Raw genomic sequence first — 27873 nt, forward strand, 5'->3', positions numbered from 1 at the left:
AACATTAAAACAAAAGGATAAAACTGCCCAATGGGACTTGAGGTAGGAATGCTCCTATTGGGCAGTCTGCTTTTGGCGTAATCTTGTCCAGATAACTAAGTAATCCTGCTTCCGTCAGGTGTCACTGGATATAAATGAGCCATCAATGAGAAACAGGTGCATCGTGCTGGCTTACAAGCACTCATACACAAAGCTTTTTCACCCATTTTAGATGTTCGGATCTAAGGCTGTTTGTTTTTTTAAAAAAATAATTCTACAGGAATTCCTGGATGACCTCTATGGGCCAAAATTTGGAACTGCACATCTGTTTCATTTGTCCACTAAAGAGTCCTTGGTTAAATACTGCACAAGCTGAGCAGAAATGTAGGTATTACAAAACTGCAGATGAGTATGACCCCCTGATCTACCTCTTCTCTACGTGTAAAATGTGAGGATGGCATCAAACAATGTAAGGAAGCTGAATAGACGAAAAAAGGTCCGAAATGGAACTGAAATTTCAAGAGAGAACGCTGAATAAAAACACCCTGGATCTGTCCAAACTTTGTCAATGCTTTAAGCTTAACCCACAAATAATAATTATAACTGGTCCTCTTTAACAATAAAACCCAGATGACAAGAACACTTGAAAATGAATGAAGGTATCATCTCTCTTGAGGTTCAACGCATCACATTCCTATTTTTTGGTCCCTCGTAGAGCAACACTGCCCATCTTTTCATTTAAAATTAGCTCAATACAAACCCCACCAAAGGTAATTTCATTGAGTAGATTCCCTAACCTATTCTTGGCTTATACAGACATCCAGCACAATCCATGGATTAAAAATGTTTAACTTAAAAAGGCCTGTGAAGCATTAAGAAAGAAAAAAAAATTCAGAAACAGAAAGAAAAGCAGAAACATCTGAAGAGCCACGTGTGAACAAAGTATCACTTCACAGGACCTATGGCTATTTAAAAAAAACAACAAAAAAACCTCCCAGTAGCCACAGACTTAAAAGAAAAATACTGATATTAATGATCATCATTACAATAATAGTGCTTTAAGGAGGTGCTTAACACATCAAAGAACGGTGAGATGAGATGATCGTGGTTCTGTTCCCTTGACAAAACCAGAAGGCAGTAAACAATATTTCAGAATGTTCATCACTTCTGCAGCTCTAAGACATTTCTGAAGAAACATCCTTCCTTGTTTTGCTCTTCCCACTAACCAAGTAAATTATTCAGTACAGTAAAATGCAACTATAATCATAGACTAGATTGCTTCTAGACTGAGCTGCGAGGGAAATGAAATACTGCGAACTGGTCCGAACCAGTTTGTTTCACAACCTGCGAGACTGAATCTCTAGCTTTTTTTCTGACCCACACTAATGAAACAGATGCACAACGAACACTATGCCAACTATTGCCCGACATCCAGGTCACTTGCCTAATGCGCAACACAAAACGGAATGACTTTTTTTTTTTTTCTTTTCCTTTCTTTACCTTGACAAAGTCAAAGGCGGTAAAAAGCCTCTACAATACAGCCTGCTTTTGCTTCTTCCTGAAGCCACAGTGTCCAACACAAACAGGCAGCGGCTTCTTCCTGAGGTCTTTCTTTCGGCTGTTCTGGTTTTCCCCTGACTAAAAAATACACAAGCGAGCACTGTAACAAACCAGACACTTAAAGTCCATCAACTTGGAATAAAAGACAGTGAGAAAGCGCAATAAAGAAAAAAAAAAAAAAAACACTAAAAAGGCAAGCCAAGCCCTCGTGTTAAACACATACATGAAAAAGAAATGGGGGAAAAAATCACATTATGAAAGTTTAAAATTGTGGTTTAAATAATAAAAATAATGATTTAAAAAAAAAAAAAGAAAGAAAGAAGCTCTTTGAGAGCACACCAGCTGGCACTGTTCTCTGGTAAACAGCTGAGCTGGAATAAATATATATTTATAAACTCCAGAGAGAAAGAAAAATAAAAACAAAACAAAACAAAATGAACCCTTAATCTGGAAACAGTTTCAAACTGATGCCAATAACACAGCCCTCTCCCCATCTTTAGCCACTGCCTTTTTTTTTTTTGTTTTCCTTACAAACTGCCGCACTTGTGTCTTGCACAACAAAATGCTCCCTCTCAGGCCATTCTTACTGATGGCAGTTGAGCTGTTTGTTTCTCTTTACTTTCCATGTACGATGGCTTCCCCTCCACCCACTCCCTCTTCCACTCACACAGTCTCTGGGGAGAGAGAGAGAGTGGAGGGAGAGCTGCCTGAAATGTAGGCCAAAGCGCTGGCGACGTTTCCATAGAAACTGGTTTCACAGCAGTCCATGACATCATCAGCACTGGCGGACCTTGGAACTGGCCTCGCGCCTGTCCGTCTACACTCTGTTCTCTCCACCCACCTTAGTCCTGCGCATCAGCCTGAAGGAGAAGGGCAAAACTCATCATTGCAATCAGTAAAATGAGAACAGATAACATTCATTACTCTTAAAGCTTATAGTCACTGGTCTATCTGGACTAAAATATCTTTTTGCAATCTCACTTTCAAACAAAAATCCTACTAGACCTCAGGGTCAGATCTTCAAAACACTATGGACAAGTGAAAACTTTGAATGAAGCCCAAACCGTAAATACACACAAACACACACACACACCCACACCCACCTTCTGTTCTGCGGGTCCACATGTTCCAGCAGGGCCTCCTGGGACACCCGGAAGTCATCGATGGGGGACTGGTAGCGTGACTCAAAGGAGCCCTCACGGCCTCTGTAGCCCATGGCTTGGCCGGGGGAGGACGGCAAGGGAGACATGGAGGAGGTAGAGGACACGGAGCCCGAGTCCCCTAAACGATCCCGTCCGACCTGCCCCGCCATTCCTACTGCACCGCTTGCATGAAACGGACCCAACATCTCCCCATTCTCAAGGTGCTGCTGAAGAGGAGGTGAGAGGGAAAGAAGTCAAAGAGAAATTATTGAAAGATGAATAATTACATCATGCCTCCAGGAGATTCAGTGCGATGTCAAAACCGCTCATGGTCACTGCACAAGAGGAGATAACTTACCCTGCCTCTTACAATGTCCATGTGCACGAGAAGAGAAGCAAGCTCCAGATCCTCATTGTAACTGTTCTTCAGAGGGACAGACCTGTAGCCTATGCAGAGCAAGAGAGATATCCATTCAGGAGAGAATGTACTGAACTTCCCTTCCGTTCACACAGTCATACACAAGGTGAACTACAATGATGTAGCTCTCCCCTCACAGATTTGATAAGCGGGCTACTCCTGGATTATTCAAACAAATAATAAGCTTTAAGAAGGAGCACTCCCCCTAAACATGCAGCGGTCAAAGCTAGGAGCCGTACCCGTTTTCAGACCAATGATGGGGAAAGTGGCTTGAGCGAGGAAATTCTGGTCACTGAACATGTCAATCTCATACACCACAAAGCGCAGGAAGGCGAACGCTGGATTACACACAGTGAAGCGGAAAGGTTTACGCGGCCACGTGGGGTTCAGACCATTATCCGCTGATGAAAGAGACGAAACAAAAAGAGAACAGAGTGAGGCAATGCTGATATCCTTAAGTGTCTGTTGTTTTTGAAAGTCTTTCCCTTTCCCTGAAAGCAGTCTGTACATCACAAAACATTTAAAATCAAATGCTGAGTCTAAATTGCCCTAATTTAGTGAGTTTTTTTTCCATCCTGAAGAATACATACACACACACTTCTCTTGTTTGTAAATCACTGACTGCAGCACAAACAAGCCTGCAAGGCTTCCTGTTTTGTTGGGCTGACCAGGAAAAAGACGATAAGGCTGATTAGTGGTGAACTTCAATTAATCTTGAATTCTCTTCACGTGGTGTACCTTTAACATCTTCAAACTCAAATGTTCTCTCATTTCTACAAAAACCCAACAGAATTTTTAACAGACTCTATGATCACATCTTATCAGCAAAGTCGATTCACACCAAAGTCTTTACTGAGTGACAAAGCAAACTAGCCCCAAATACAGCCTTGCCCCTTAAAAAGAAATATAAGAACTACTGAATCTTGTTGCCGGAGAAGATCTAGTCCATGACAGATAACCAAACTCACCTTCAGAGTCAGTTTTCTGCTTGCTGTTGTCATACTCTGCCCCACATACTTCGATCTCGATAAGCGGGCACACTATACCACGGCCGTGCTTGGGCAAGTGTCGAGCACCCAAAACCTTAAAACACAAAGGAAAAAGACATCATTTCTTTGAGACATGATTTCTTTTGAAATGATTTTATGGGAGGGATTCTCTTTCTGTACACCAATATACAAAGACTAACGGTGAAAGATAACTGTAAAAGAAAGACACAGGTCAAAGTCAGAGAGGAAACGTACCTCTATGTGGAGGGTGACTGGTTCGACCCCTCTCAGAGAATGCCGATCGAACGGATCAAAGTTGTCGTCTCTCATAATGGCTGGTTGTAGCACATAACCACTCCTCCCGTTTAGCATAAAGAGAGCCTGGTTCATCTGCATGGGTTTGTCTGGAGACAACAGAGAAGGATGGCGAGATTTTTAAGACTGAACCAAAGAGATGAACATAACGGACATGGGGTTCAAAGCAATTTAGGGGTGAACTTCAGAAAAGGAAGATTAAAGAGGGCTTCATTTGCCTCAACTCATCTAACTCATACCTGCCGTCTGGAAGTTGAGGGCCACTAACTGGCTGCCGCAAAGCCACATGGGTAAAGGGTCATAGTTGGAGGAGTCGAGACGTTGTCCTTTGGGATAAATACGAGACAGCTGGAGGCGGTTGTACTGAAGGAATTTCTTCCCTTTGATCCGGTTGACATATTTCTCAGCTTTGGTCTCAGGGAAGGAGGACATGTCCCGGAAACAGGCCCGATCCGTGCCGATCTCTACATGAACGATGAGCACACAGATAAGGATCATTCTCTGCATTAATCACATGCTCTTCCTTATGAGAACCTTAACACATTGCTGCCATACTGAAAGAAAGCACATGAAAAAGCAGTTGGAAGAGCTAGACGAGCTGATGTTCTTACTGTCTTCATCAAAAGGAACAGGCCGGCAGTAGACGACAAGGTCAGAAAGTTCCAAAGCGATCTTCTTCCTCCTCTCCATCATCTTCCCTTCTTCCAGCTAAAAGACCACCAGTAACTCAGTTAATGCAGTCATAAAGACTCAAACACAGAAAGAGACACAAACACAGAAAGAGAGTCGGGACGGACTGATTTGGATTTTTTGGGGCCAAAACCGACAGCTAATTTTTTGCCACTGGACATGGCGACCAAAAAAGACTGCCGACTTGCTTTCTGACTCCCTTTGTTTTCTGGTTGCCGCTGCTATATTTTTGGGCTCTTCTAAATGCTGTCTGTACTGATGGCTGGGAACGTGTAGGCTTTACGACTCCCTGCTTCAGATGTTCAGTATGTTCTGTCAAGTGCCTTGCTGATCTGGGAGCTTCCAGGTCATCTCCCCAGTGAGAGACAACAAAACTGGAACCTGAACCTGACTGTGAATTATTTTCATCTAGAAACACTGACAAATGGATGACATGTTGGCAGTGCTATCAGCGACAGTAAACGTACTTTGGAAATGAGTGGACAGGTAAGCTTTTCAGCAAGAAATCTTACCTGTCTGAAATCTAAACTCAGAGTCAACTTTTTCTCTTAGCTGAAAACAAATTCACTCTAATTTTTGGCATCACATCCATTCTAACTCTGACCAAATTAACTGTGCATAGGCCAATGTCCCACCTCGTATTTAAAATTAAAAATTAGCCAAATCTGATTGGTTCACCACTAAAAGAAAGCGGTCAAAACAGAAACAAACAACCAGTGGTGCACTCATACATTTAAATGTTTGTTTATAGTACACAAGATGTTTTGAGAATGTTATCCATCACTGGAGACAGGAGTGAACACTAACAGGTGCTCCATTCCAGCCCAACAATAACAAACCTTTGGTGCTGTGTGCACACAGTCATCCAGAACTCACCTTGGCCTCCGAGGTCATGGCTACCTCACGGATCTTGACAACCCAGTCTTTCAGCTCCTCCTGAGAGCTGGCAGCTATGTCCAGAACCTGGCCTGCACGGGCTGCAGGCAACAGGGAGAATACGTGCATTCTACTGCCTTTCCCGTCAGGTCTGACCACTGTAAAGGGAGACAAAAGTCAGAGGTCACTGGACAACAGGTCAATAATATGTAGTGGTAATGTCTTTGGGGGGGGGGGGGGGGGATTAAACGTCTTACGCTTTTCACAAAGCATCTGGATGTCTAAACTATGTTTTGCTAACAAGTAAAAATGGGATAATGTTGGAAAGCATTAATTTACTTTTTTTTTTTTCTTTTTTTTTTTTTTTTAGGGAGCGTGTTGACAGATGAAGATTATCATCTGTTCAGATGTAAGTCCAGGGTAACAGTAGGATATAGACTGAAAGAGAGAGAGAGAGAGAGAGAGAGAGAGAGAGAGAGAACTGTATGTGTATTGTGTACTAATATGTATCTAACAGATCAGAGAAAGAGAAAACTACCGTGTGAGCGAACACAGAAACATGACAGAGGGTCTCTAGAGGCAGCCTGAGGCAAGGTGACATTGTAAACCCAGAGGAGGGGGAGGGAATATGGCTAGGGGGCACTCACTAATCTGACAGGAAGACACGTCCACACTTCCTCTCAGGAGATCTCCCAGAGGGCTGTTCTCTGTCAGCTGCTGTGTGTGAGAGCAGAGGGCAAAGCACAGAGTGGTCAGCAAAGTGTCAACACAGAAAGAACAACAAACAGCTCAAATACGAGATGCACATCTATACACGTGAATACGCACTGACTTGATGATCGATACACTAACACGTGTTTAATGAAGCAGTAAGACTTTTATTTGCAGATACTCTTTATAAATCACTTCTAAACAACAGTGAGAGAAAGAGGAGAGAACTGGGTATGGGGAGGGTGCATGAGGGGAGACATGTCAGAGAGAGAGAGAGAGACAAAGAGAGAGAAACAGAGAAAGCGAAAGAGAGAGAATATGTGGTAGAGGTGTGGTCTCACAGATCTGTCTGGCTCCGCAGCAGTGGGGCTGACCTCCTCCACATAATTTGCAGGGAACCAGAGCTGCTTCTTTCCGCCATAGTCACCTTTCCACCTGAGAAAATATTCAGCATTCAAATTAAATTAGGTTTCAGAGTTTTCCTCTGAACACATACAAACACACACACACACACACACTGCTGGTCTCATCTCTTAAACATGGGAATCTGCTCTCACTGCCAAGTCCAAGCTCACGTCGTGAACTAAAAAAAGCTTGATTTAGTGGGATTCTTCCGATAAATGCACAATCAAAGCCTGGAAGACCTTCCCAGGCTAATCAGATCAGAAGAAAAAAAAAAAAAACTATTTTGATCAGGAGACCATAACCTCTTTAAACCGACATTCTAAAATGTTGAGGTCATCTGGAGGCCATTCAAAAGTTCTCAGTAATTTACACATCAGTTTCAGTACGTGCTAAAGGGTGGGGATTTTTTTCAGAGCAATGTCAGGAAGACCTTGCCAGGTACTGTTACACAGAAGAACAACTCTCCACCCTCACTACCTGTTTACTGCACACAAACTCACCAGCCTCCTTCCTGCTTATCCACGTTCTGAATGATCACGTTCTTAGCGAAGGACAGTTCATCGTCTCGCTGGGCTTTATACTCGTACATGGTTTTCACTGTGCACTGTTAAAGAAGACAAACAAATAAACTGTTACACACAGACAGGAAAACCAAGTCTTTTGGTCAAATACAGAGATGGATATATGCGACGGTACCTTAAATGTGGGCATCTGATTGGCTTCAACGTAGAAGCCTGGATTACGCCCCTCATACAGAGAACCATAATCTGGCTCCTGGGGGTAAGAGGAAGAGAGAACTTACACTCAGAACAAACATATTTACTCTATCATCTAATCAATGCCAACTCTGATGTTTCAATGGCGTTCTGCGTTTAACAGATGTGTAGAAAGAGGAGCGAGGAAGTTAATGGGGAACATTGGTGAATTTGTGCATTCTGAGAACTGGTTCACTCACAGCAGTGCCGATTTTCTCCAGTGTCTCTTCATTGATGGGATATCGCAGCCTCATCTTACGATACAGCGGGTGCTTTTCATAATAACTGATGAGGTCCACCAAGCTATCAAACTCTGAAGTGCCCAGAACTACCGTCTGCCCTTCCTGCTGCACACGACAGTGTTTGATTTTCCCTTCCGCCCTGAGAAAGGAAGAGAAAGGAAGAAGGAGAGGGAGACAGAGAGGAGGAAGAAAAGAAGGGGTGTATGTGTGTGTGTGTGCAAGGATGGTGTTGAGAGAGAAACACAAAAACACTAGACTCAGAGGTCAGAGTGCAACGATGACCAAAGTGTCAATGCTTAGATGTGAGGGCTTACCGGAAGGAGATAGCATAGGAGCTGAACTCTGCTCTCTTCCTTACAAGGAAAGCACCATCACGTGGTACCCTCATCAACATGTTCTCAGCTTGGCTACGGGACAGGTTGGCATGGTACCACCTAAAAATATATAACAAGACACAGCAACGTGCATGAAGGACGTGAAAACACCAGGTCTTGATGTGACATATTTGTATTCAGCATGAGGTCCATTTCATTCTTAAAACCAGTGGTCCTGTTTTAGCCCGCTCCATCCTGCAAGAGGGCTGTTTGCATTTTCATGCCAAGCTCATTGATTTTCAGAGGAGCGTGTTTAAAACTCACTCTTTGCTCTCGTGGGCGTTGGTTTGCGGCACAGGCTCAGTCAGCTTCATCTCGAACTCATTGCAACGGAGCGCCACCTGCTGGTAGTGGGTGATGAGGGCAAACAGCGTGTCGAACACCAAGTTGTCCGTCAGGTAGAACTTTGGACTACCGGCTTCTTGACGAGAGTGAATACGACAGTGTTGAACCCGCCCAGAACGCCTAGAAGACAGACGGGGTCAAAGAGACATCACATACAACATTAATAACACAGAGTTGCATAAACTCACTTTTATTTAAGGAATTTCACCAGTCAATTCAGACAGGTCTCTAGCACCACATCACTGATCCGCAATATGATATGACGCATACATGCAAATCCATAATCACCACTGCATCCATCGGTGCCAAATCCATAACATAACCACCAGTGGCCACATTATTGAATCAATATCAAATTCACTGCTACTATTGATTAAACGTGACAAAGGTCTCCAAAAAGCCATATCAAACTACAGAAAGCCCCAACAGCCCCAAATTTACTAAAAAAACAAACAAACAAATAAATAGCTGTTTCTTCATCTCCAAAAATACAGGGAAACTATAATTAACATTAAGTGGCTCCAGACATCCACGTATGGCTCAAGCTAAATGGTAACAATGTGTCTGTTTACCACTGTTCTTCTCAATGAGCAAGTGCAAGTAAAGCATGCCCTATCCCATTATTACTGGGCTCTTATACTGACAGGCCTCAACTATCAGTCATTTCTCTGTCAACACAGACAATCTCCAACAGATGCACCATCTTAGTGAGCAAGTACTTTTTGGCCTCTAATTTTGATCTAATACAATACATTTTACGCCTGAAAAAATGTATTGAAAACAGAGAACCTGAAAATCCATTTACACTAGTGACAGACAGTAGGTTTTGCAGTACACGGAAGGTTTTAGTCTGACCCTGATCTACTACACATGTACGAACAGTAATCAAGACCCTGACCAGTAAATCAGTTGTATTTAAGGACTACTGGAACTCACAGCAACCCCATAACAGTGGGCTAGGATTCCTTTAACTTGGACAACAGAACCCATTGGGAGATGATAACTTATCATGAAGAGATGAGTGAAGCAGGACTGTATTACCAGAAAGACAGTGTGTAATCTCCCACAAAAGTCTCGCTCTCACGGACAAGGAAAGAGCCATCTGGAGCCCCAGTCTCTAGGCAATACTCTGAGAGCAGCCTTTCAGCAATCTGACGCCCATCACGCCCGGCTCCCAGTTTTCCATGGAACCATTTCTCGGTCACGTGCTGGTCCATGCCATTACACACCTACAGGACGATGACAGGAAAAACATCAGCTCACATTTCACTGACTTTTTTTTTCTATTATTGAATGGATTGTATATGGACTACTGATTAATTACTGAGCAGATAAGCTCAGAATCACGGATACAAAAGCAACAAACTTTGAAATGCTGTTCATGCTAATGCCGTAACTTGTAAAAGAATCAAGCAGAAAAAGGTAAAAGACAGACACAAGAAAACACACCCATGTTCACCTTCACTGTAAGCTGCAATTACCATTATAGTGCTCAACTATATCAGGCCAGAGCATCCTCACCTCCCTGTGCTCCTCCTCATCTTCGTTGCCCTGGTTACTAGAAGTTTCCTCAGAGTAATAGATCTTGCTGCTGGTCAGGACAAAAAAGTGAGGGTACCACTCCTGTGGAGGGACAGTGTGGATGAAACAGAAGTTGATGTTCGTACAACATTTAAAAAAAAAAAAAAAGGATGTTGACTAAAATGTAGGGAGCATTAAAATATTAGTTAGTAAGATTCAAGATACTGGACAGCTAATTTAGACTAGAACTGCTTGCTAGCAGGCTGGTCCTCACATGATTAATGGGGTCTTCCAAAAAGAGAATGCCATTCTTGATGGAGTTGCTGATGTCATTCTCAGAATACGGGGTAGAGGTTGAAACCTCTTCATATGCACTTCCTTCTGCTAACTTCTTGTGCTGTTGAAGAAATCATTTTTGTAAGTCACACTACATTCAAAGTGTTCACTTCAAGGTACAATTCAACAACTTCACAATTGTTAATTCAACTGAATGTGTTCGTTTAGGTGAACAGAATTACATTACCAGTCAAAGTCAATGGGATGTGTCTGTAGTTTTAGACAAGAGAACTACATTACCCATCAGCCGCAAAATGTGAACTCTTTGACCTCTTACCTTGATGAGTATTTTCCTTTTGAGCTGATTGGGCGAGGGAAGACCATCAGCTGAAATGTCCACGGCTTTGGTCAGTAGCATCTCTCCGAAAACTTTCTTGAAGAAAGTGGCCATGTTTCTCTGCTGGACAATACTGCAGTGGTCTTCAATGGACAGTATGATGGGGTAACTGAGGTACACCACAACATGCATGAAAAGATCAAGAGCTATATCAGTCTCATATTACATTAACCAAAAAAATGAATTTATTACAAAGTTATTATAATCAGTTTAGTAGTTACTTATAGTAGTAGTTACTCACTGTAGTTACTTATTACAACACGGTCAAATACTATACAAGTGACCTGAAACTAGTAATATCATATGCTACAGTAATGAGGGCAGGACAGCGACACTCCATATGAATTAGGAGATCGAATTCTTTTTGTTTTAGTTTTGTTCTATGAACATTGTAATTTCTATCTTAAAATAGAACATACAATAGAGAGACAGCTACTTAAGACAACCTTCCTATTTTTAGGTAATAGAAATTAGAGTTAGCTTTTGTTTCGTTGCAAAGGAATGCACAAGAACAGGTGTGTTCAGGCATACATCAGTGTTTCCACTGTTCAGATTATTACTTATCTTTGTTCCTGATGGGTATGCACTTAATACGTGTTGACGGCGACAAAGAGACTCACTCAGATGTGACAAAAGCGTGCTCCTTGATGGTGTTTAACACGTCAGAGAACTTTATTTTGGTGGTGAGGGTGTGTCCATGGTAGATGACAGGCATTCCATCTGGCCCATCCCAGCAATCCACTGTAAAACAAACACACACAAGACTTGGGTGTGGGGAATACTGAAATGTGAGTTTCAAGACCAGTACGGGGTTGGAGGTTGAGATGGTAATGAAGTAGTGACATAGTGAGTAAGCAGAGCGGGAGGTTGTAGGTGTGTATTCCATGTGATCGTTCACTACAACTGATGCACCCCACAAGCACAAAACACGACCTCAAGGTTGCAAGCATAAACTTATAAATGTAACTGTAATCACTCTGGAGAAGAACATGAGCTAAATGAGCACATGAAGCGTAAATGTGAAATAATAAACTGGATGAAGAAAGTACAAACACACACACAAATACACACACACACACACACACAAAAGACACAACTGTTAAGAAGAAAACTAGGTCTAAAGCACATGTGGTATGCATGTTTACTCTGTGGTGAACCAAGTGGGTGTGTATGACGGTTCATGACAAAAAGGTATGACAGTTGCAGTTTTCCGCTCTGATAAGGTGCATATTTCAGAGTAAAAAGGACAGGAATAGTGACTGGAAATGACAGAGATGAAAGGCTGTGCCGGTTCACTCACCAGGTCTGGGGTATTGAAAAAAAAAAAAGACCAGGTAAGCACGTTTACTTTGTTTACCTCCAGACAGGACGGACAAGCTGAAGTGAAAAGGGCGAGAAACTCACGTTCAATACACCTGCAACCCATTCTCAGACAGCGGGCGTACGCCTCCAGTGATGACTCGCTGGAAAACTGGTCTCCCGTCAGGTAGCTAAAAATAGAGGCAGACGTCAGGGCTTCTGGCTTAGTGTGTTATACTACACCTATTCTATTTCTCTGTCTAACAGACAGACACACACACACAAACACAAACATACACAAGCGCACACACGTACATACACACACACACACACACACACACTCAGGCGAACACAGACAGACATGCCTTAAGGCTGAATTTGAAAAGAAAGGAACACAGGCTCTCATAAAACCACACACTAGAGAGCATAATAGTGACTACTTTTTTTTTTTTTTTTTTTAAACCTCTCTCATTGAAGGACTGGGGCAAACATTCATTGCATTCTTAACCCGGCCATTCAAACTTTATTACAGAAACAAACATTCTTAGTTTGAGGAGAAAAGAATGTAGCAAGCTAATAGCAGTTAACAGCTGCACACATATTGTATGATCGTGGAGCAATGGCCCCTAGCTCCAATGAGACAAAAGTTGTGATGAACAATCAGCATATGACTGTTCAAACCCAACAGTGCGTATCACAGGCTGACATGTACTAGCATATGCAAAAAAAAAAGGTTTCTCCTTGCCCAATAAAACTAAAGCTAGATCTAAATCACGTAATCTGTCAAACAAATTGCCTTCACAACCCAGTATTAACATACATATGTTTAAGTACTAGGGACTAGGAGAAGAGGAAACCTGATTGTGACGTTATGATGTAAGGTAAGTGTATTTAACACTTGTAAACCCAATCATGCCATATGTCACCGTGACAAATAAGTTCTCATTGGGTGTGTCTTTTCCTGTCACCCAAACATCTCCTGGGCATTGTACCATTCACTCCCTTTTTTCAACAATTATTTGGTCACCCCTCATTTGGACCACAAGTTTCTCCAGTCTCACAGATATGTGATTTGTGATTTCCCAGTGATGAGCAAATACACTACACACTTCCCTCCCTACCCAGGAGTAAAGAGTGATTCTAAACTTTAAAAAATAAATAATAATAAAAAAAATAAAACCACCAGTGCTTGTACGATTAAGTTGTGTGGCTTCTCGATGAGCCTCATTAACATCCCCAGTCTAGCTGGCTGTGCTTACGTATTGTGGGAGGAGGAGATCCAGTAATGGGACAACGGGTTGTTCATGTCCTCAGGTCGCACCTGATCAAACTGAGAGTCCCAAATGGTGTTCTCCTTAGAGAACAAGTAGGTAAGGAACTGCAGAGAGAAAGAGAGACAGAGAGAGAGAAGAGAGAAGATGAGGAAGGCCATCAGCTTCTCTCTTCCTGATGCATTCTTACAAGTCAACAACAGCAACTGAACATACATCAATTGTTTAAGCACTGAACACTCTAGATCTGATGCTCTAGGTGTTTGTGGGCACTCTTAAATATGCAACAAGTGTTTCCTAGACAAAAGACCTTCTGTGTTCCTGTGGCTGAAACTGAGAGTGAAGCTACAGAGAGCAAATATGGAGAGCTTGTCTTCAAAAGGACAAAAACCACTCTGAATTAAACCACACACAATCACTAACAACTAATTCTATGCCCCTATGTGAAAAATGTCGACTGTCATGGCACAAATAAAGTAGAGGTTTATCTAGAAGAAGAGGAAGGTCAGAATATGTTGACTCAAACCCAAGCTTTTTGAAAACAGAGCAGTTCATACATTACATATATGTAGTGACAGAAGGCAGAGGTGATGAGTGTCTGTAAACCTGAGAAATTCCCAATGAATTTAGGCCATTCACTTCAAAAGGATGTAGGAGGTTGGTAGATTTGTAATGCAAACACAAACGCACAACAGAACATTACAGGAGGATGGAGGATATGTTTCTTTGCTTGTTTGTTTGTTTTTGGTGTTTGACAAAAATGTGGGCAGGTTTAGGAAATGAAGTAGAGACAGCAGGCATCTTAAGAACCCCAACAAGAAATGCAGGAGTGACATTCACTAAGGAAAGAGTAAGAGGAGGCACCATTACTTCTGGACAAATCTGATCCATTCTATGACACAAATATTAACTCTGCATAGAGATACCTTTAACCTAGATTCACAGTTCCACTCAAAGTCGTTACTCATCTGGATACTTTTCCCTCAATCTGCCATGTCATTTTTTCTCAAGAAAGAGCTAAACAAGGACTGTATCTTTTGCTGTGAGACTGGCTAAAAACCCACACATCGTGCGGGAAATATACTCTGACTACTTTACTTGGGTAAATTTCCCCGTTTTGCATGTGACTGTGCGTGTGCGCATGTGTGCGTGTGCGCCTGCGCATGTGAGAGGTGTGAAGTGTGAACAGATAAAGATCTCACTTCATCTTGATGGAAATAAGGTTGTTCAATCTCTCTCAGTGGGTCCTTCAGGTAATGGAACATGAATTCTTGCACTTTGTTGTTGTCCGCTGCCCAGAGCTCCTAAGGACAAACACATAGGAAAAAAAAGGAAACATTTGTTGCTTGATCTTTGTACTGTTAATAAGCTAGTCCATATGCTCAACTATATCAGTACTGACAGAATGGTATGTCAATCAGCTACTCAAATGAGATGTTTAATGACGTAACGCTGAGCGCAAACAGTTTGCTTAAGATACGACTGTTCATATATTATTAATAATAAGTGCCTGAAATTTTCATCTGTGTTCTAATCATATCTTTGCCTTGTAATGCTGATGATATAAGGAAGAGCACAGTGCTTACTTTCTGACAGTCAAGAAGAAAGTTCTGGAAATCCTCCAGTGTAATCTTCTGCTCCGGTCTTTCGATGAACCTAACGATTACACAGAGCACTGTGTCACAATATGATTAAGACAATACGGTAAAGAAAAAGAGTTTCTGACATAACTTAACTGGAGACATGTTGTGACAGTCTGTGTAAACACATCTATAATGTACATAGATACAGGCTGCATATGAACATAGATGTGTGTCTATATATACTGTGGGTAGAGGGTTGGAGAGAGATAGAGAGACGTACCGCTGCAGGAATGGAATCTCCATCTACAGGGAAACAAACAAAAGAAAGGAAAAAAAAACAAAAAAAACAATATACTGTCAGGTAGGGAAAGATCCATGCCAACACATCCTTCCAAACATAGACACAGCAACTGGGATAATCCCGTACACAAACAATGGTTGCTAAAATAGCCAAGCTAACATCCATGAATCAACAAATCTTTAGAGCAACAATACAGCGCTTAGCTTTTAAACTAATATGCGTACACGCACGCACATTACGCACGCACACAGGTCAATACAGAGCACCAACAACTGTGACATAAATCTAGATAATTTATTTTCATTTGTAACAACCCCCCCCCCCCCCGACAAACGAGTGAATATCAACAAAGACAAACACACTCTGCGCTCACAGGATTGAGTTTAAGTGTTTAGTCACAGGGCACAGAGGTCATTCTTCCAGAGACTGGGCGTCAGCAGGGCCTAATGGCTTTTAGCTGAGAGATCCTGTGGCTTTTTAAACTGGTGAGTATTGATTTGGAGGCCATTTGAGAAGAAGACAGTCAGAGGGGGATTGGCTGGGCCTGAGTGGCTCTCATATAAAGAAATTCAGCTAAAGAAGGTTTCAGGGTTGTGGAAAAGGGGTTGAGATCCAGATCAAAAAAAAAGCACACTCACACACACAGACATACACCTATATTTTCTCAAAATTAAAGAGAGAGAGAGAGAGAGCGACAAGAACTCACTGATTTCTGAGCGTCAAACATGAGGCTGCGATACAGTTGTGCAAACTGGCTATATGAGACATCTCCATTTCTCAGCTCTCCATCCTATCGGGGAGACAGGAGACGTTAAAAACACGTCAGCAACATGAAAGAACCTTACTCATTCAAAGAATGAAATCATGTGATCCAAAGGAACTTCTCTTCTGAAAGAACCAGATAAGATATAACATGCGATAAACCGCAGTGGAATAATCTGCCAGAATGACATCTCAGTCCCATTCAACACAGTGAAGATTATCATTACTGTGTTCATTACTGAGAGTAATGCTAGAACTGTATTGATTACAAATTTTTCAGTTGTGTCAAGTAGGTGCAGGATAGAGGAGATGAGTAGTGTAAGTTTGAGTGTGTGTGTGTGTGTGTGTGTAGGGAGGGGGGTCTTATCAGACCGAGTGTGTTACCGGAAGCTTCTCTCGCAGGAACCGCATGTTGGGGACTCTGTAGTTAACCTGAACAAGCATGCTTTTCAAATCCTTGCAGGAAATCCTGAAATAAAATTAAAAAAAAAAAAAAAAAAAAAAGAAAACGTTTTTCAATGTGTTACAAAAACAAAATCATTGCAGTGCCTCTGGAAGGGGTCCATGCAGTGACATCAGCCTTAAAGCATGCTGAGGAAGTTGCTTTTGTGTTGATGAAAGACAATACAATTCAAACTCTCCCCTCGGCAACAATCTCAACGTTATGAAAGAGGGTGGTTTTTGTTTTTTTTCATATATTAAACTGGATTCTCCCCATGAGTTTCATTTGCAGCACAAATCAAATTCTTGGGGCAATTTTTTTTATTATGTAAAATAACCGAGACCATGGATCATACATGAGCGAACTACAGTATTAATAATAAGTCTTGTAAAAAAGCAGTTGAACTCAACTGCTTTGATGCTCACTGCAGCATGTACCGTACCAAAGCGTCACAGGCTTCCTGGTCTACTTAGATGCTACAGAGTAGTGGCAAAAATCGAACAGAGGCGATTTTTCACCAAACTAACGGCAGCATGAATCTCTAGCAAATGTTTCCATGCACTACTAGACTTTTCTCTACCTCTTTCTATTTGCTTGCCCCAATCACTTCTTCTCTTTCTTTCTTTCTCTTTTTTTTTTTTTTTGGTCTGTTTGCCCACTCCTTATATCTGCGCTCTGCAGAAACAAGGAGACCTCATTTTTTAAAGTCTGTTTCCTGTTGCAGGATGTATTTTTGCTCTCAGCTCCCTTGCTTAGCTTCACCAAGCAAAGCTTTACCATTCCTCTGTACTTATTGGCGTGACTCTGTTTCCAAATCACAGTTAGGCCTGAAATATGTGCACAGCACAGAGATAAAACAACTATTTTGCAATCATATAAGTGCTACTGCAAAACCACAAAGACATCCAGAGTGGAAATGCATGTAGAAGACCAATTAGATCAAATCACCAGGAAACACTGCTTTAGCTAACACTAGGTAGCTTGGTTAGCTTGCCAGCTCTTTCCTCTTTCCTCTCGTCTCTCTTTGTCTTTCACAGACAGTGGGAGAAGAGTTGGGTTTCTCCATGGTCCTCGTCCTAAGCACACCCTCAGGCTTAAGCCAAATACTTTTTAAACCTGTGCCAACTAACATGTGGTCCAAATATGCACATACTCCAAATACGCGGAGCGTGGACACAGACACCAGCTGAGATCTCTGCAATATTCCACATCAAGACACACAGCAATACCCTCCACAAGTATGAAAAACCCAGAGACTTTTCATTGCTCATTAAAGCTTTTCAGTGGCAGTGGTTGAACCACAAAGAAAGACAGCAACTGACTCATCTTTTTAGAGCTTTGAAAAGTACAATGTAATTCACATTCAAGTGACTTTTTTTTTTTTTTTGAGTCCATCTGCGTTGCTAGAGAACACATATCCTTTCTCATGACAACGTTAAGCCTGTATGAAGTATGCAATATAAACAGTCTGGAAGCAAAAATCAAATCTTCCATAAACAAGAATATAAACAAAGAAACTTTAAAAACAATATTCATGATGCAAAGCCCCCCCCCCCCGCCCCACCCCCCCAAAAGCATTCAACTTACTTGTCCTCTCTGTTACGATCCACTGCATAAAACTGTTTCCGTAGCCACCTGAAAGAAACAGAAACAGAAACAGCAATATCATATGAATTTCAAAAATTATAGTCCTCAATGTCAACAGAGTTTGTCTTCATATAGATCATAAGTGGGCACGGAGGTTACCAATTGTTAAACAAAGTCTATGAAAAATTAAAACAAAGTCACTCCTTGTCATCCCTCCACACGGTACAAAAACAATTCAAAACACATGCAATTGCCTTCGACAGCAGAAAAAAAGGAAGTCAAGGAATGTACCCTCACTGCTTTGCAAATATTAATCATTGAGGGCGGGAAACAAAAAAATATATATAATTCTTTGAATCTCAGACAGTTTACATAAACTAAATGAAAGTAAGAGGGCTGTCAGGAATGGAAAAGATTAAAAAAAAAAAAAGAAAGAAAGAAAGAAAGAAAGGTGGAGTGCGCCTAACCCTGACCTTCAGGGTCAGAGTCCTGACTGACCTCTCTATCTGCAGAGGAGTGGGAGACCTCAGCGTGTCCGTCACCAACCAGGTCAGTCCCTTCACCCACATGGTCATCTCTTCGTCCGACGTTGCTGAGATATAGGGTCAGAGGTCAAGCACTGAGCTTTTTTTTGTATATTTGGCAAATGCATAGACAGTGAATTTAAGTGATTCAAGTGAGTGTGAAGTTTGAAAGTGGTCACTTGGTCGTGCAGCGTAGAACCTACCTGCCAGGCTAAGCGATTTGAGGCGGAATTCGGTTCCATATAGAATGACAAAACAGTGGCTCTGTTCAGGTCGGGTCGCTGAATCCTCCACATAGCGCTCAAAGTCCCGAGACTTCTGGCCCGTACGGATCTCCTTTATCTCTCGGATATCAACTGCAGGAAAAAGAAATATGAACAAACACCCATGAGCAAGGATCTAGACCTTTGTGCTACAGAGACGAATTTTCAAACAAAAGTCTTTGGAGGAAAAAAAAGAAGATGAACTATGATTTCATTGTGCCAGCTGTGGAACCTTACGTTATAGCCACACAGAGGCTAATGTTTTTTCAAAATCATATATGACTTAGGCTCTCTGTGCCACGTAACTTTCTAGAGAAATCCACAATGTCCTGTGTTACAGTACTCTCTCTCTAAAAAAAAAAAAAAAAATGTTCCTTAACTTATCTACACAACCAAACAAAATGACAATCCACATTTAGAGCAAACACCACCTCAATGAAGCATCATATCTCATAACCTAATGTATACAACCACCATGTCCTTTTAAAAGTGAAATGAAATGAGATCTGCCCACATTAGTAGTTGGCTAATTTAAGAGAGATCGTCCGATAATCTGCACTGACACAGCACTAACACACACTCTACAGACCTCAATCCGTATTGATATTTTCAAGACTTTTTAAAGATTTAACATTTTGTTCCATTTTGAGTACACGTTGCGGGCACACTGACAGCAGAGATACAAAAGTGTATTTGAACATTATAGCACTGCCGTGCTGTGTCTGTGCTTATGCGTGTTTATGGTGTACCTTAGCATTATGCTAGCTTAGCTAGCCAGTTTAAGAGGCTACTCGGAGCAAGAGCACGCCGAACCGGGGTGTGGGTGTGTGTATGTGTGTGTTCCTGTCGAGGAAAGATAGGGAGGGATCTGGAGGTGTTAACAGCTCTCTGGCAGTCAGAGAAAAAGACTCACACTAGTTCTCATAGAAAGTATATCTCAGCATCCCTGGACGCAAGTTGTTCAGGGGAGTTTGTGTATGCAGCAGGACAAAGGGGTCCTGTGTAAGACGGGTTGGGTGAATCTCACACAAAGGAGCAGTTCAACACGTCTTGCACTCACTCACGCACACGCGCGCACACACACACACACACACACACACACACACACACACAGACCTGTCCAACTTTGTGATTGTGTGTGTATGCGTGTGGGTGTTTATTTGGTCCAAGTCTGGTCTCGCATGGCAAAAATGCTGCACTGTTGCATTGACTCCTCCTATCTGTTTTTGATACCACAAACTTTGTTGCTATGGGAGGCATAAAAACAGGGAGTTTTCTTTAGCGTGTGCAAAAATAAGAGGCAAATCTTTTCAACTTGACTTTGCTTCAGATGTAGTAATTAGCAGGTCATGAGCTTCACAAGCCATCAAAATAAAAAAAGGTGTGTATGTTTGTACACACCCTCGCATCAAGGCTAATTTGAAGTCATAGTTTCAGAGATTTAATTCAGAGTTGAGGGAAACATACAGTTTAGCAGTAGAAAGAGCTGTAACTGTACGAGTTTGTCTGAATGTGATGACACTGCAGGGGTGGTAAAAATGAAGATGTTAACACACATTCTCTCCCAAGTATGGTACCCCTCCCACTCCTGTTCCAAAGCACATTTCCTGCTCCACTCAGTCACCTACACTACAAAAGTGTCTTCAGTGCCGTGTCCGTGTCTGTGAGGTAACGGTGAGAAACAAGCACATCTATTTTCACAACACAACTAGTGACCGTTACAGAAAGTGTGCATAGTTGGGTCCATGCTGATACACCTTTTTTTGTTTGTTTGTTTTTACAAAAGAAAAAAAAATTAAGAGAGAAAGTTCTACCAGTAGCAGGATGCTACCCCCATCTGACAATGTGGTTAACGTTGACAGGAAATAAGAGTTTTTTCATCAGATAACTGAAGTCACCTGTGTGTGACTGTTTGTGAAAGAAATTAATTAAGTTGAAAAAAGGTAATTCCAAGTAAAGCTGTCCAACCATTACACTAGAATTGCAGAATTACACTAGAGCTACAGTATCGTAATGAAGACTGGGCATCTTTAATTTATTTAAGATATAGTTTGTTTGTTTGTTTGTTTTTTATGCTTTTTCTAGAGTCAGTAGGGGGAAAAAAAAACAGCAAAATCAGTGACATTTTGAGGTTACATGCATTAAAAGTCCATCAGAGTTTCCACAGGGGCGAGCATGTGTAGTCACCTAAAATCCGCCCCCCTTCACCACTTCTCCGATTCCACCCAACCCAGCTTGCCCGTAAATTTCACAAGTGTCAGCAATCGCATCAAAAACACAAAGACAAGATTAACCAATACAACTAACACAACCATGCCCAGTACCCTTTTTACCCCATTTCTCTCTCATACAAGCAGAGACCACTGCCTTTACTCTGGTCAGATCATTTCTATATATGGCCTCAGTAGAAATTTTAAACTCACTCTAAAACAGGCAGACATCTCCCAGTGAACACTGCCCCTTTCAAAACAGACACACAAATCCACTCTCAGCTTCAAGATTTAATCATTGGGATCATGCAAAAAGACACTGTTTTTTATTAGAACTTATTCTTAACAATCATATCTGTCATGTTCACAAATAGTTCTGAGGTAAAGTTGTGGTCCATCAGTAAGATGGTGGAGTACAGGACAGTGGTTTCTAAATTGCATGCTATAACAGGTAATTCTGACCAAAGACAATGGGTCATTGTTAGGGCCAAGTTCCTACTCACAAATAAGTGATGATACTGTGTTTAGAAAAGTATTAAATGATAGAAAGGACAACAGAAACATGGTCACATGTCAGCTAAAATAAAAGACTGAGGATGAAGAGTTCGCTGAGAGTTTAAAAACTTCATTAGTACCCTCTCCATGATCCTTAAGACTGGGCTGTTAGTTCACTCATTTCTCAATAGAAACAAACATTTCACTGGGTGTTAAAGGATGTGAAAGCCACTGTTTAGGAGGGGGAAAAAAAAACAAGTTTACTTTATGGGATATTGCCGCCAACTGTTTCCTCATTTGGATCGTTGTACACTTAGTCATTTTCAAGGTGGTAGGTGAATTTCTGTCCCTGTCTACTCCTCTAAAGGAAATTGTTTCATAGAGTGAAAAAAAAAATTGTAAGTGTGCTGTGCCAAGCAGTTATAATCAGAACTGCAGAAAGTTCCAGATATCAAACTCAGTTGTTCTGCAAAACGGTGCATTTACTGTGTTGATTCAGGACACTTTGTTTCTGCTTTAATATCCATTTTTCTGTGCCATTATCTATACTGCGTCGGATGTGATGAAGAGGTGCTTTTGGATATTGAAGCTTGGAGTTCAGTTAAAGAACAGTGATGTAAGGTGCCGCCCCATTTTAAAATGCTGTTTGTTTACTTTTGCATTTAATTCATCAACGTTGGGCAAAGTAATAATCTAAAAAAGGATTTCAGCTGCTGACGCAACGGTGCTCTCTTACACATCACTACACAGCAAGAACAAACATATTTGTTTATGGGTTTTTCCAAATGTGACGCCAAATGAAGTTGAACAAGTCTGCCTTTTAAGAGAAAATCTGAGTGAGACACAATGTCGATTCTAATGTGCCATATATTAGAGACCAAGACAAAAAAAAAAGATCATTTTCATATCCGTGCAAACTTTGCATCCGTGCATATGTTTTGTTTTGGGGTTTTTTTCTCAAAGGGAAATAAAACGAGAAAAGTAAACCAAAAACCCGCAGTCTGCAGGATGTAGACACAACAGCACAGCTGAAATGTTAGTGAGGTTCTGTCTGTCTTTCTGTTATACTTTCATTTTAACTGCCTTTAGAAGGAAAAAAACAGTTGGTCAATCAGCACCTATAGAAAATTAATTCACCCATGCTGGATTTTTTTGTTTGTTTGTTTGATTGTTGTTGTTTTTTTGTTTTTTTTACTGAAGCCCTTTAAAAAGGGCACATAATGACACCAGAGCAATGTCTGACTGGCTCAAACAAAATCCCTGTAAATCTTTAAGGAAAAAAATTAATTCAGATTTCCAGCAAAGTTTTGCTATCAAACTTGCTCCTTGGGACCAAGCTTATGAGGGCGCTATCATGACCTAATGTAATAACTGCATCATGGATTATCAAATATGGTAATGTGGATTATGTATGTGTATCGGGAGAATGTTGGGGGTTTCCGGAGATTACCGTGAGAAAAAAAAACAAACCTATCTTACACTGTATGCAGTTGCCTCCTTTAGAACAGAACTTTCAAGAAAATCTTTTTCTTGGAGCTTATTCATTCATCACATGATAAAGTGAAACTATTCTGAAAAGTGCAGAGCATAACATGATGATAGAAGAATTGAGAAGACAGAAGAATTGTTCCTTGCTTAGCAGCATTCTTTTAACAATGCTGCAAACTTACCTAAGGCAATCACAACACAAATACAGTAGGAGCAATACTGTTTCATAATCGCCACAGAATCTTTCATTACAAAAAAAAAAAAAAAAAGAACTTCTTATTTCTGTGCCTGACATACAGACAGGTGTCAATCAGTGTGAGAAGAAAGTTTATATGTGAACAGCAATCAGAGGTCTTCACTTGGGACTTTGTTTGTGCTTTATCACCTCATCGTTCCAAAAAATATGGCTTTATGTATCTGAAATGCACAGAGGGACACCCTAGAAAACTGCTTCAGTAAAGAGTGAGAGTTCTCTTCAGACTTTGAGAGAGTAGCCTCCACTAGGTGCTCCTAAACTGAGACTGCAGCAGAAGAGTGATCAATACATCCCTAAAGTAACATATGGTCCCATCCATAAGGCATCCCCTCTAATTCTGCGCTGATATGTTCCAACACAGAGAGCTCCTTAACAAATATATATTATTTTAAAAAAATCCTTCCACAGGTCTGACTATAACCTTTAATCAGGGCACAAACTGGTCCCAAATGGGTATCACTTGAAGATTAAGAAAGAGAAGTGAAAAGGGCACGTTTCTCTGACAGAATAATCCTTCTCTGGTTCATTACTATGGGATAATTACACTTTACAATTCTTCGGACTTCACCAAACGTCCTGAGCAAAGACTGTAGGCAGAGTGTAAGACAACTGCCCGACCACTCTGACCAGAGCAGCAGGAAACACAAGCCTGCAGAGTGTGGCCTGAAGTCTTCCTGCCACACAAACACACAACAGAAATTTGACCCAGTAAGACAGTGATAACACACAACCACACACGCAACTTCAACTAAGATCTAAGCCCAATACACTGATAAGTTTAACACCTTGAGGACATCTCAAAACAGAGAGGGATTGTACCAGAGCAAAACATTACCAAGATAACCTACAAACTCAGATTACAGCTTAATCTAAACCTAAAATATACAGCTCTTCTGGAAACACCTGATTAATGCCCGTAAATTTCATCTGTTCATTTCAAGGGCTCCCTCCTCTGGGAACTCAAGTGTGGTTTATAAATCACTGCTCTACGTATACAGACTGATCCTTTCTGACATTAGAAAGAGGAACAACATGATAACACTCACAGTTCAGTTTTCTGCCATGTTCTGAGGAAAAAATGTGTGTGTGTGGGTATATGTATGTATACATACATCATACACACACATATAGATACATACACACATACATATATGACTGAGAGAGTGTGGGAACTGAGTGTGAGGCCAAATCATATCTACCCCTTCCACCATGCCCCTGAACAATGTCAACTCAAATACCAGATTGTTCATTTGTAGAGGTCACTTGACATGAGATAAGCTCAAAATGAGTTTAAAATTACAGAGCGTATCTGTGTAAAGCAAATTTTAGTGCAGTTTTGAGGAGTATTATTCTGTGGCAACTCAGTAAGTTCTGCTGCTATTTCTGCATAACAAATAGTGAGATGGTAAAATCACAGGTGTGAGTGTAACATTTGACAAGCGTTGCTAACTAAGTACAAATCAAAACCAACCCTTCTTTGTACTCACGCAGACGTCGGTGACACAAATTAAGGAGGGGATAGAACAAGCGGCTTTCAAAACACACTCAAAACATTGGGTGGAGGTTTGCATCGTTATATTTGTTCTCAAAAAAAAAGAAAAAAAGAAATTACAAGAAAAACGTAAATGCTTGTTGACAAGTGGTACAAACCAGTGTCTGATGAATGATAAGTAGTAACATCATTACTACAACCAAGACAGCGTGACACAGCAGAAATACTGAACTATCAGTACAGTCAAGGACTTACTGAATGCCCTGCATCATTGTGGTAAATGTTGGCCAAATATTTTAACTTGACTCTAAAATATTCCGTTCACAATGAAATGTATCATCTACACTGCCTCGAGCTCAATCAACCACCGGGACTTCTGTAAAGTCAACAATCAACGCAACCCATTACGACACTTTGATAGAATCAGTTAAGACAGCCCATTATGATACCTATAAAATTGTGCATCAAAATCACTTTTAGTCCCTTTGAGAACTCTGGAATATCTGTCTCTGGTCTCAGCCATAACTCGGTCTTTCAAAACCAACAGGACAGAGTACATGTCCATTTGTCTGGCATTTATTTTTATAACGTGGAAGGCTATATCACGTATCCACGAACTTTACATTATTAATGATGTCACAATTTATGTCAAAGCAGTTTAATACCGATGTGGCAGTTGTCTCTCACTCCTGCCAGTCGGAGATATGAACAAGCACAATTGCAAAATGGCCCGATATTCACAATCACTCCTAGATTTCCCGTAAAATGTGTTGTCATTCCCGAGAATTATCGAATCACCATTCGCCGACATCACCTAACTCGCGCGTCTAACGTCTTCTATTAGATAACATACATGATAAACATATCGAAACCCGCTATAGGTTATGAAGCTACCTAGAAAAAAAAAACACCATTCTGGCGCTTTCCCTGCACCTCTGCTGCATCCGGAGCAGAGTGCAGCTGTGTGCATGGCATCCTCCCGCGCGGCCGTGAGGTTGAGGCTCAGTGTTTGATATAACCCAGCAGTATAGTAAGGCCTCACACTGCTGACACAGGCTTCGTAGTCGCGCAAATGCAACTTTTTTACCAAAAAAAAAGAAAAGAAAGGGGAAAAAAGGAAAACTACTTATGGTCTATTCAGATGAGACAGTATAAAATTAAACCACAGGTCTGTTTTCATCCTATCTCGGTCGATTTCAAGGTTTCTGAGTTTGTGTGAATCCCTTTTTTACTCCCCCCAAAAGGGCCAAATTAGTAAATCAAAAGGATGCTACTACTATGGCCATGCACGATCACAAGGCCAACTTCTTATCAATGTGACACTCCATTTAGGCTGTAACAGTAAAAGCCTTTCTTCATATGAAAAAAATGCGTATATTGTTTCATGCTTCTACGAGTAAACAATCCAGTTCACACTCCTTGGTGAGATGTTCAGTTTGAAATTCTCAGTCTGGACACCGGTTTACCATGATGTTAACGCAAATTACAAGCATGTAAAGCCATTAGAAACACTCTTCACAGTGAACAAGACTACTGAACCAACTACCTCGTCTTTCAAACGAGCACTGTGATAGACGGATTCTAAGGTGTTTAAATTAAATTAAATTACACTACAGAATTTCCTCCAGTTAAATCCATACATCGGTAGCCAACTGTTTATCTACTTGGGTCATTCTGCTTATGTGGTTTTGATAAAGTGAGTTCATACTTACTTTCTCCCTCTATTTTATCCGTTCCTCTAGTCCAGATGATCTGCCTTGTCTCAAGCTTCACTTGAAATGTCCTTCTCTCTGGCCGTTGCGACTTTTTGGAATAAAACAGTGTCAATACAGTCCCTAGCTCCAGATCACGGTTAAGATTGTTCATCTCTGTGTCGGTAAGTGTCCATGGAACTGGTCCATTGGAAAAGAAGCCAGGAGTTGCAGCCATGGTCACTTCCCTTGTTTGTTGTCCTTTTCCTTTTAGAACAATTTACAGCCTCCTGGGCCTGACGAGAACACCTAAGAAAATAGTAGGACTTTGAAACAACCTCACGCGTACGACAAAATAACAACAATAACCAACCATAATATTGTTGATACCTTCTCGGGACCCAAAATGAAGAAGCTATTAAGTCATTTGTTTAAAAACAATGCATTTCTTTATCCATCGACCGTTTAAGAAAACACTAAACACTAAAACAGAACACCTTAACCGAGTCTATGTTTAAGAACATTTGTAACACGGTTAAAGTTTAACGCCTTATTACTACAGCTTATGATAAGTTATGACAAATGCTAAGGTAGCTTCGGCTGTCAGAGAGCACAGAGTGACATAAGGTGACATTTCACACGAAGATATTACTGAGCAATCCGATGGTTTTATCTGCGATCTGTTGTAGTCTGCATTTAAGCAGATTACACTGATATGAGCTCTCTCTCTAGCTAGGCCAACAGCTAATAGGAATTTGTTTCCTATCCAAGTAAGCTGCCTAATAAACTTTCTTTCCTCGACTTGCTTTTGTGCCTTTTGTCGGAACGACCATTACATGCCAAAAATAAGAAAGAAAACGTTTTAAGCACAAAAAATTCACAGGGTTGAATCAAACAGTTACGTGCAACATTTTTCAACAGGCGAAGGCACAATGAGCTGAGGGAAGAAGTATGGCTGATCAGGTATCCCATAGTATTTTCTCGTCTTTCTTATTCCATTTGCCTTACCGTCTCAAAATATAATTGGCACGTTTGGACACAACAAAAGCAGAACACGTAATATCGCCGCAATCTCGGCCCCGCACATCTCTGGACCAACTTCGGATGTCCTCGTGTTTCCCCTTTTCGGTAATTATATCATCTTGCTGCGGAGATTATGCGTTTCAGTCCGAGGAGAAGTCTTGTGGTTTTTCACTTGGCGTCCTGCTGTAGCA

The 27873-nt window shown here is 41.1% G+C and overlaps 1 protein-coding gene across 1 annotated transcript; it reads right to left on the minus strand.

Annotated features, from left to right (window-relative positions):
• Positions 1-1974: 1974 nt before the first annotated feature.
• On the minus strand, positions 1975-27873 carry plcg1 (phospholipase C, gamma 1). Its single transcript, XM_030768144.1, has 33 exons — positions 27668-27873; positions 26681-26968; positions 18968-19120; positions 18739-18832; positions 18241-18288; positions 16596-16680; positions 16156-16239; positions 15429-15451; positions 15152-15221; positions 14768-14869; positions 13554-13672; positions 12400-12485; positions 11616-11736; positions 10936-11104; positions 10597-10719; positions 10323-10424; positions 9843-10030; positions 8721-8921; positions 8397-8516; positions 8041-8221; positions 7782-7859; positions 7586-7689; positions 7022-7115; positions 6617-6686; positions 5970-6127; positions 5015-5111; positions 4643-4867; positions 4344-4492; positions 4068-4182; positions 3339-3500; positions 3040-3128; positions 2643-2908; positions 1975-2399 (listed from the first exon to the last, which is right to left on the minus strand). Exons 2-33 carry the CDS (start codon positions 26895-26897, stop codon positions 2357-2359), a joined length of 3936 nt encoding a protein of 1311 aa, XP_030624004.1. The 5' UTR covers positions 26898-26968; positions 27668-27873; the 3' UTR covers positions 1975-2356.

This window comes from Chanos chanos, chromosome 3, assembly GCF_902362185.1.
Source record: "Chanos chanos chromosome 3, fChaCha1.1, whole genome shotgun sequence".
NCBI lineage: Eukaryota > Metazoa > Chordata > Actinopteri > Gonorynchiformes > Chanidae > Chanos > Chanos chanos.

Excerpts from the sequence above, each read along its gene's own strand:
- plcg1 (XM_030768144.1), bottom strand. The coding sequence starts at position 26,897 with ATGGCTGCAACTCCTGGCTTCTTTTCCAATGGACCAGTTCCATGGACA. Across the intron at positions 8,922-9,842 it reads GATTACACACTGTCTTTCTG|GCGTTCTGGGCGGGTTCAAC; the intron begins GTAATACAGTCC and ends TCTGTCTTCTAG. Across the intron at positions 4,183-4,343 it reads CAGTCACCCTCCACATAGAG|GTTTTGGGTGCTCGACACTT; the intron begins GTACGTTTCCTC and ends TTGTGTTTTAAG.